General features: G+C 40.2%; 1 protein-coding gene across 1 annotated transcript in view; it reads right to left on the bottom strand.

Annotated features, from left to right (window-relative positions):
* The window catches only part of LOC109440080 (ankyrin repeat domain-containing protein 26-like), a 97475-nt gene extending 86841 nt beyond the window's left edge, over positions 1 to 10634 (bottom strand). Inside the window, exons 1-4 of the mRNA XM_088788973.1 lie at positions 10255 to 10634; positions 6652 to 6766; positions 6316 to 6489; positions 1095 to 1201 (exon numbers count right to left, since the gene is read on the bottom strand). Coding sequence (XP_088645099.1) covers positions 1095 to 1201; positions 6316 to 6489; positions 6652 to 6766; positions 10255 to 10505 — 647 coding nt within the window. The 5' untranslated portion in view covers positions 10506 to 10634. The remainder of the gene's footprint in view (positions 1 to 1094; positions 1202 to 6315; positions 6490 to 6651; positions 6767 to 10254) is intronic.
* Positions 10635 to 10870: the final 236 nt, after the last annotated feature.

The raw sequence follows: 10870 nt of genomic DNA on the forward strand, positions 1-10870 counted from the left end.
CCTCTTGCCCCACTTAGGTACCACCTAGAAGTTGCTAATTTAAAGTTCTTTAATAGACAAGTAACTCTGCTGAGGTCACTTATCTGAAGTAGGTGAAGATTTCAATCAAGAATTCCTGTTTCTTCCTAGTCTTATATATGGTGCATCCAAAGTCAGCCAGAAGTCAGGTAAGTTAAAGCTACTTGGCAGGCTCAAAACAATAATATTAGTAATAATTCTAGTAATTTTGTCATCGTTCAGTTAATGGTGCTCATAGCATGTGCCGGGCACTGAATCACATGCCAGGTCATGACCCACGACCATCCTTGAAGGAGATATTATTTCCCTCGTTTCCACATCGGGAAACATGTGTGGTGATGACAGTAACGTTCCTATGGTCACACACGTGACACGTAGGGAAGCTGAGCATTGAACCCAGTCCTGAATGAACTGAAAGCCCACCTCTTTTCTTATCACCCATCCATGGCTTGTCTTCATTAAAGAAAAAGTTTATTCGGTTAAATACCAATTAAAAATAGAAAACAAACAACATCAAAATAGACTAGAAATGAAGAAGGATAAAAACTGAGGACTGTCTGGTAGTAGTAATTCACAGTCGCTTAGGGAAAACCCTACAACATCACTATTCCTTGAAGAAAACAATGTAAAGCAGAGTCATCCGAACAACAAATCAACTCCTATTTACATTTAATGTGTATCTTTTAATGAAAACTGAATACACAGTAGAGGTTAAAAAAAATGTCAGAGAGACTAAATCTAATATTGCATCAGAAACTAACTTAGAGTCCATACTATACAAAACTAGTAACATTACTGTGAAAACCCTTTAGCTAATATAATACCACGTGACCAAAAACTACAATGACAAATGACATCAGTCGATATCATAAATGAATATGAATCCTGCAGGATATGCTTCTTCTGTTCACCAGTCAGAATAATTGCTTTTCTTCCTAAATGATGACGTGCTGATATTTATAACTTTGTAATTATGGAATAATTGTCTTCTTGTTAATTTAATCTTTGTGACTTGAGTGACTGTTACCACTCTAAAACAATACTAAGTTTTTTTAAAAAAGAACAAACAACTGTACCTTTTCCACTTATCAACTGCATGGATGTTTGCATGTCTCTCGAGTAAAAATTCCACCATTTTCTGGCTGTTCTTATGCACAGCAACTAAAAGTGGTGTAAAATCAAACTGTAAAACAGAGAAAACAATTTATAGTTTAAAAAACTACATAGTTCTAAATTGAATTTGAAAACTCATAAAAGATCCTCTAAACTTGAACATACACTAGAGAAAGTAAATACAAAGTAGCCCTCTGTGCTGTCATCTGCGGCTCTTCCCTTTAAAATACCCTCCTCCTTCCTCTCCAACAGATGAACTTCACCTCACTCTCCAGAGCTCCCTTCAAACACTGACAGTCCTGGTTCCAAGAATCTGTGCTCCTATCACAGTCTCTATCACACTAGACTGCAGTTATTTTATCGTTCCCCGTCTGAACCCGGAGCTTTCTGAGGGCAGGGGCTATTCTTCACCCCTGTATCTCCAAGCTCGAAAACATAGACACAAATGCTTTAAGTCGTTTTATTGAATTGATAACCTAAATAACTATTTCTGGGGTAGTGTTTGTTACATTGTATTCCAAAGAATATGTACTTTACCAGAAATCATTTACTGTGCCCCAGTAGGAAGATTCCAGAAAGATCACCTGTGTTTGAGAAGTATTATAAAACTGTGCTCTATATGCCCATTACTAAAGAAGTGTTTCAGGCTGCTTAATCCCGATCTGACAATACTTTTCTGTGGCAAACGTTAACGTCTGAAACATCATAGAATATTAGGGATACAATTTGGAGAGTTTTCCAACAGAGGTGAAGGTTTTCTGCAGCTTATACAAACTTGCTTGCTTCTCTTCTATCAGTGTTCTCAGTATCCCAAATGTCAACTTCAGGCTCTCCTGCTCCAAAAGGGTCACTAAGGAAATGGATTCTAAATTAAAAAGAGTTAGGCTTCAAATGATCTTTGATTGCTTATCACTAAATGGTCCATGGGTTTTCTCCAATTGTGAGACAATAAGTTTTTATCTTAGCTGTTGATAAACTCAATATGAAATTGCATTTCAGTTACAATGATAATCTTGGGACCCCAATGCCTACCTACTTTTTGAAAAAATCTGTTTTTATTTTGGTTCTAGTTTAATTTCTATTTAAAATTATTGTATAACTCACGCAAAATATAAATCAGAAATAAAATATCATGGCTTCTCAGTTAACGTTTTAATACTGATCTACATGGATTATTTTTAGCATAACGAAAGCGACTAAACCACTTGCATGTTTAAGGAACTATGTTGAGGAGGAAGGTGGAATACTGTCTGGAATATGCGTAACATCTACAATTATACCCATAAGACTTAAAGACATTGCAATGGGTATGATTATTTATAGGACGTATAATGAAAAAGACGGTCTTTTTAATTTATTTTTATTTTTTTAAAGAAAAACAACTTAGGAATTCCAGCTTGAAAAACTCACTATCATTCTAAGGAGATTAATATAAAATACATATAATAAACCAATATAGAATGTCTTGAAAATCTTGAAATGTTTATCAAAATATTCTGTAAAAGAGGAATCGCACACTCCAGTGCTTCCGGAGGCAAAGAAGGTGACCCAAATAAGTGAAGAACCCCGGTGGGGACAGCAGCACACTAGAGAACACATGTCTCATAAAGAGGCACAGCCTCGCCACAGGACACCCAACTGTAGTCGGGAGTCAAGGGGACCAGGCTGGATTCTTTAAGAGAAGCTTGACATCCTTATTTCTTCATGAGTCTCCAAAACTTTCCATGTTGACTCAACATACGTAGGGAAAGTAAATATCTAGGAGCCACAATTAGTCTATAGCCATTTGGCATTTCATATTTGCTGTTTCCAAATGCTTGTGTCTAATGCGAATATTTGCACGTAAAATCTTTCCGGTTTTTAGTATCATATGCTTCATTAAAAAATGGGGCCCCAACATGCAATACAAGTGTCACTGAGACTCATACCCACTTCAAGAATTTTTCCAACTCTTATTCAAAGCACTATCTATTTTTATTTACTTTTTATAGATTGTTAATCCAATGGATAATTACACTATAGGACTCCTGACACTACATTAGTAACACTTCCCATCTGTATTAGTACTAACTTCATGGGATTTGATCTTTAAACCTACCATCGTGATTATGCCACGGTTGTATGAATGTCACAGACATACTGAGAGAGTTTATCACACACTTTGGATCATTGCAGCATCATTTACGGTGGCCAAGGAATGGAAACAACCGAACTGTCCTTCAACAGATGACTGGATAAAGAAGATGTAGTATGTATACACAATGGAATATTACTCTACCATGGAAAAATGAAATGCTGCCATTTGGGGCAACACAGATCAGATAGATCATGAGATTATTATGCTATGTGACATAAATGAGACAAAAAAAAGTCGGGACCATATGATTTCACTCATATGTGAGATATGAAACTGAAAGCAACAGATGAACAAGACAAAGAACCAAAACTCATAGACACAGACAACAGTTTCGTGGTTACCAGAGGGTGAGGTGGGACAGTGGATAGTAGAGGAGGGTTCGGGGATAGTAGTAGAGTCAAATATATGGTGAAGGCAGGAGAACTGACTCTGGGTGGTGAACACATAATATGACATATAGATGACGCATTATAAAAATGTACACTTGAAACCTATTTAAATACAATAACCATTGTCATCCCAACAAATTTAATTAAAAAACAAAGAAAACTGGAGATTTACAGAACAACAGGCAAAAAAGTAGGTTCACAATTTCCTATTACTGCAGGAAAACCCTGCTTGCAGTAAGCATTTGTTGATCTCACAACCTGAGCACAAACAAACATGCAAAATTCTTAAAGGGCCCGATTCAACGCATCAGGGGACCACCCATCAGCAAATTTCTCAAGAATCCCTGAGCACCAGTGAATGACTGATGGCTGAAAGGGAAAACGTGTTCTTCTTTAAGCCAGTAGATACTGCCATTGATATTTCCTTCCACTTCTCGAGCCCAGAGGTACAGACAGTTCAAAAGTCAGGCGAAGAGTGTTGGGAAGGAGAGAGCCGAAGGAAAATCACCTCTCATATACCACCTCTTCCAGAGATTTCTTAAGTATTTGAGATCTGCGATTTGATATGCTGCACTAGTAGTTCTTAACCAAGAGTTGTATCAGAATCTCAGGGAAGTCTTTCTAAATGACACATGTCCAGGCCTTATTAGCTTTACTCAGTCAAAACCTTCAGGGAAGAGCCTAGCTTGTAAGTGGCTGTAAATGTTTTGAAAGTTCCTAGGGTGGGTGTGGTTCGCCAGCACAAGTCTAGCCGAGAACTCGTCCAGTAGACGATCACTTCGGTCTCTTCTCTCGCCTATGTCGCCAATTTCCTCTGACATTGAGGATTAGGCCAAATAAAAGTGGAAGAGGCATGTCACTTATGAAAACCACACTTAATTTCCTGGGTAGGAGTGGCAACGGGATTAATAAACTCAAAATGCAACTTGATTTCCTTATTGCTAAACTCCTTACTTCTCATGGGACGTCTAGACTTCACAGCAGAGTTTAGACTCTTACCGAGGAGGCTCTTCCTGCCAGAACAGGATGATACGTCACTTAATTATCTGCCCTTCCCTCGTTTCCCACTTAATTGCCACCTGTTCACTGCAATCTGGTGGATTCGGAGCCTTCCTCGTTGTGGTCTCAGGGAAGTTTACAACTCACTGACTCTCTCTCCCAAAGTAAGGATTGTTATCCCCCAACACTTAAGAGGACCTTGACTGAGCATATAAACTGAAGGAAAACTAAAATAAAAAACAACAACCTCATTTTATTAATTAAATTAATTGGGGTGACATTGGTTAGTAAAATTATGTTGGTTGCAAGTGTCATTTCTATAATACATCATCTGTGTATTGTACTGTGTGTTCACTATCAGAGTCAGTTCTCCTTCCATCACCATATATTTGACCCCCTTTTCTCTCTTCTTCCGACCCCTCCCCCCTTTACCCTCCGGTAAATATTGTACAGTTGTCTATGTCCATGAGTTTTTGAAAAACCTCTTCTTGTTATTTCCCCTCAAAAGTCAAATTTCCAAATTGCCCTGCATATTTCGGACAGTTATTTCCTTTCCATTTCCTTTTTCCCTCTTAGGCTTTGGCCAATGAGAGCTAAATCGCTTTATATAAATCACTTGTTTATAAATAGCAACTTGTCAACAGCAGGAAGATTTCTATGACATTGTAAAATGCCTTTGCTTGTTGGAGTTTTAAGGTAATGCCGATTTCAAAGACAAATTTTGCTTTCCTGCATTGTTTTGCCTTAATTGGAAAACAACTCGAACGTGAAAAAAACACTTAAAAAAGGAAGTGTTGCCTGTAACCAGTTGTGTTTTCACAACTAATTTGTCGTAAGTGCATAAAGGAGAGCTGTACCCTCTACTGCTACTTTAGAGGTATCATCATGTAAAGTGAAATTTCAGAAAATTAAGTTCCAACTGTTTGCATTCAGGGAACGCTTGAGCTTCCAAAGATGTAAAATTGACTCTTCCTGTGTCAACCAAGGGCGTTCCTGCCGGGTGGCAGTGGCCAGACGTGATGTATGTCCAGGAACAAAAAGGGGTGAACGCGTCCCCATCACCTGCTCCCTCTGTACACCTACAACCCGCCCAGCGTCTCCACGAGGCTGAGCAGGAGCCCCACTCCGGGGTGGAGACCCCAAGGGGGCCGTGGCTGGCAGAGTGGCTACGAGCACAGGCGCATGCCCTTGCTGGATGTCCAGACGTGACTGGCCCTCTTGCCCCAATCTTCAGAACCCCCGAGGCCTGGGCTGCTCAGGGCCTGTGTCCTGCTGCTTCCCCTCCCCACCTGCACACCCCCAGCTCCCCAGCGGGACCCAGGTTCCACTCCTCCACCCACCCACCCCCAGGAGCACCCATCTCCTAGGCCCTGCCCTGCAGCAGCCACCCCCACATACTTCCCTTCCCCCCAGGCCTTCAGTCCTTGGTGGGCTCTGATCCTGGCACCCACTCCTATGCAGTAACAGGACTGTTACAGGACAGAGCTGGGCCCTTTCTGTGGGCACCCCATTTCCCCTGCCTGACTTGGCTTTGGACTTGATTCTATGGCGACAGGGCCCGATGTACAGCATGCAGTATATATCGACTAGAAATAAAATGCTTGTGGCTGAAACACATGTATTACAAGTATTGTGTAAATACAGTCTGTGGATCTATACCTCATTGGTTGCTTCCATATCTGCCTGGTATTGTAGCAGCTGTTCAGCTATCGCAGTGTTGTGCCCCATGGCCGCGTAGTGGAGAGCCGTGTTGCTACGGAAGTCCTTCATATTTGGGTCCGCTCCATGTTTTAGTAGGATTGTTGCACACTGCTCTTCCTGGCACTCCACGGCCTGTCAGGATTACGTCATTAAATAAACGGTAAATTTGGGGAATTCAAAGTAAGCATTCCACAAGTTTCCACCATTTGTTATAGTTAATTAAGATACATTCATTCTTATTCTAAATACTGAAATCAAATCCATCTCCTGTTGACAGAGCAGGCTACCACATACCTTCATTAGAGCCGTCCTGTTTTTGTTGTCACCGATATTCATCTGGCATTTTTTCTCTGCTAGAAGAGTCACCACTTCCGGATGGCCAAAGGCGCAGGCCAAATGGAGAGCAGTCCTGTAAGGGTGAGAGGACATTTAGGACATTACAGGGCACTGTCTCAAACATGCAGTTCTGCACGCAATTGTAAACATGACGCACTACTCCAATGCCTTCAAACCCAACATGGAGTTTTCTTCTGCACAAAGGACAATATTCACGAGCTCTTGTTACTCGCCACACTAATGAAAGAGCAGCCTGTGTGACTACAGAGAGCATGACGTGGGGAATCAGCTCAACTCGGGTTTGCTCCTAATTGAACTACCACTTATTAGCTGTCCCTTAGCCTTTGTGTGCCTCCCTTTCCTCATCAACAAAAGGGGCATAAAAACAGTAGTTAACATCACAGGACACTGTTGTTGGCTTAAATGGGAATCTATGCAAAGTGTTTACTTAGCTTCCTAGCACAAAACACACAGCTCAATAACTGTTTGGTAATATTATCAGAACTATTACCATCACTACTACTTTACAAGACAACATTTCAATTAAGTAAAATGATATCATTCTACCCACTTTGCAGCCATATTTTAAGGAGTAAGAAAGAACACTGCACTGCACTGGTTCTAAGATGCTTCTTTTTTCATATTTTAACACCTCTCACCCTGGAAGGTAATGTATAGTTCAGAACGCCTTGAAAGTATAGTTGGCAGCATTTAAATAATTTCTTACTGGTACTTACGAGAACGGGCATCCTACCTCCCGTGGTGCCCGACGTGAAGTGAAATAATGGAAACACACCAGACCTTCCACAGTTCTCGTCATAAGTTGGCATCTAAGTAAATGTTCATTCTTAAGAACCTCATGGGGAAAGAGGACTAAAATCACAAAGTAATTCTTGTTTTGATTTTCAAGAAACTTGAAGCCAAAGGAGACTCAGGATTCAAGTGACTAGGGATGGCTCATTTCATTGACTGTTTAGATTCATAGATTATATGAAAATCGGATGATTTCCAATGATCAATATTCATATTTAATACTATTGTACACTAGCTAAACAGCAAGTTTAGTCACTGTTCACAATGTCCTAACTGTAGAAATCCTTTTGTTTGAAATGAGGGAGGAAAAGCTTCAATTGAGATTAGGTACTAATACTTCCATTTACAATTTTTTATTTTGCTCCTTCTAGGCAAGATAAAGTTTTTAAGGATGAAAAGGGCCTGAGAGACAGATTCTGAGAGTCCTGAGTAGACTGTGTCTGCTGCGTAACAGTTATTCAGGGTATATTTGATGAGTGAATGGATTGGAAGAATGGATAACTAGAGCTGGAGAGTTCAATATTTTTAAACACAATTTTTATAGTAAAGCGGTACTTCTGCAATAGTAATGATCACTTATATGTGCTATTGTTGATTTCCATAAAGACAGAACCAAAATGATTAATCAAAAATTATTTAATATTATAGGTAATGAAGCTCTATATAATAAAAAAAAAAAAACGTAAGTGTATTTACAAATATACATATATGAACTTCTACAGGCACAGATAAAAAGACTGCCTTTACTTCTGAAGAGGCTAAAAGTTGCCAGAAAATACCAATCGTTAAAAAAATAAAAATAAAATGTAGAAAACAGACATTGTTTTAATCTATTTTAGTTGTTTACAAGATTCTTATTTCTGGGAATAATGAAATATTACCTGGGATTACTTTATTAATAATAAACTGTTACTAGAATTTCTGTATATGTTCAGTGTAGACATCAGATTTTTTAAAAAGGAAAATGTCACAGTACAAATACTCAGATATCAAGTTTGCACATATTTTTGGCTAAAATAACATCACAGTCTGTGTGTGTGTATAATCAAAGGAATGCTTTTCTCCTTTTCCGATCTACCAAAGTACATCTTTGCACGTACACATGTACGTATTTTCCATACCACCTTCAACTGTCTCAGGTAATTCCATCCTACGGATGCACTGCAATTTATTTACGAAATCCGTTGATGTGAGTTCTTCACAATACATTGATATTGTAAGCAGTGCTGAGAAAAACAAATTGTATGTGATTTATCTAATTATTTCATAAAGATATTTTAGTACTTGGAATTGATGGGTAAAGGGAATATACATTTTTAAATGTGGTACTTATCACCAAACTGCCTGTTTGAAAAGTCAGAAGCAACTTAAATTTGAAGCAGCAGTACAAATACCACAGCTCCTCATCTTCTCAACCTTTGAGGATGGAAAAGAAGTTTTCATTTTTCTTTCAACTTTAATTCCTTTATTTTACCTGGGACACTAAATATTGGTCACTGAAAGATACACAGAAAGAACCTGGTCCAATTCAAAATTCGAGTGCTTTTTTTGGTTGTTTTCAGAGACTTCGCTATAAAACAAAGATACACTTTTTCTCTGATATACGTATGCTGTACATGATTTGGAAGTACATTTTCTTTTCTTTTATTATTTTCTGATATACAGAGACTTTTGATTTCTTATATTGCTCAACCAACCTTCTGAACTCTTGCTTTTGAAGTCTTTGCCAACATAAAAAGTCTATAAATAGGCATTTCTGTTTTCTTCTGGTACTTTCCCCATTTCATATATTTATAATTTTTAATCTATAGTACATCTGGAACTTATTTTTGTGATATGAAAATCTAACGAATTTCCCCCAAATAATTAACAGGTATTTCTCCATCATTCACGAGGAATTCATCTTTTCTACTAACGTGAAATGTCACCACTATCCAGCTCTAGCATCTGACATATATTAGGGTGTTTGGGCATTTTCTGCTATATTCCAATCATTTATCTCTCTTTTCAGCTCTTAGTAAGGAAATTGTGGCAATAGAGCGCCTGTTGACACCTAGAAGGGCAATTCTTTGTCTACTGTACCAAATACAAAATGATCCTTAATTTTATCACTCCAATCAAAGAGACTACATGTGCAGCCCAAAACTTTTAAAACCCTGCGAGTTTAGTCGGCTTATGTAAAACATAACTAGAGGCAGAGCACACACGGTGAGAAAACAAGTGTTCCTAGACTGACCACAGCATCTGCCACTGGAAGCTTCCCTTCTAAGGCCCCTCAATAGACACCACACATACCTGGGTGTGCACTGATGTAAAACGGACACTGGGGTTTAGCTGAACTTTTAGCCCACAAGTTGCTCTATTATGGGAATTCGTTTTCTCATTATGCACTTTTCTATAGTATTTAATATGGTCTAAAACTGTGCACATCAAAACTAAAATGCTGTATATACTTCTTTTCATCTCTATTATTGATATTTAGTTAAATTTCTTTAAAATTGTCAGTAAAGTGCTTTATAAGGGGAATTATGAGTGACGGGTCCTTGAGATTTTGTTCCTGGTGCTCACAAAGTCGGCCTGGGCACTGGCCCCCAGGTAAGGTCCCACCCGCGAGGGAACCCAGCACAGCCCTGGGTGACAGGAGGGCTGAGCTCCACCTGGATGAGCCGGGCGGGTGAGCCCCTCTCCCAGGTCCCCCCAGCCTCCTCCAGGCCCGCCCGTGGCCACTGGCCTCGCAGTCCTTCTCACCTCTTCTTCCTGTCTCTGTCATTCAATCTGTCTGGATGGAGCGAGAGAAGCCTCTGCACTTCTGATACGTCGCCCCTGTAGGCAGCTTTGTGGATTTCTTGGAGGTCTCTGCCTCGGATGCGGCACCTGGACTCCAAGGAGATGCCATCTCCAGTCTCAGGCTGCCGGCCAACATCACCGCTCTGTGGTCTCTTTCTGAAAACCGAGCGGGACCTGACCTTCGGAGGCCCGAAGCCAAAAAGCTTCTTCATGGCCAAGCCTAAGGGCTTCAGAACCTCCTCGGCACTTCTTACGCTTTTTTTCTCCCGAGCCCAACCAACAGCAGACTCTAGAGCAACCAACTCCCTGTCGCCACAATATCCCAGCAGCGAGGTAGGCAGTTTGGAATCTCTCAGCCCAGAATGGCTGTAACCAAGCAACGGTGCAAGGGTCAGAGGCTGACGTCATTGTGCATGCGCACAGAAGCCCGGTGGCCAAGGTCAGGGGCACCCAGAGCTCACGTGCAAGGCCCAGGCGTCGCAAGTTTCAGAGATTGCTCGTGGGCAGCGCTGAGTTCCATTCAGACCTTGGTGGGCGTTGGCCCAGTCTTTTGCTGGGTCGTATGAGCAAAACGTAA

This window comes from Rhinolophus sinicus, chromosome 12 (genome assembly GCF_057876585.1).
Source record: "Rhinolophus sinicus isolate RSI-liver-muscle chromosome 12, RSI-T2T, whole genome shotgun sequence".
NCBI classification, from domain to species: Eukaryota; Metazoa; Chordata; class Mammalia; order Chiroptera; family Rhinolophidae; genus Rhinolophus; species Rhinolophus sinicus.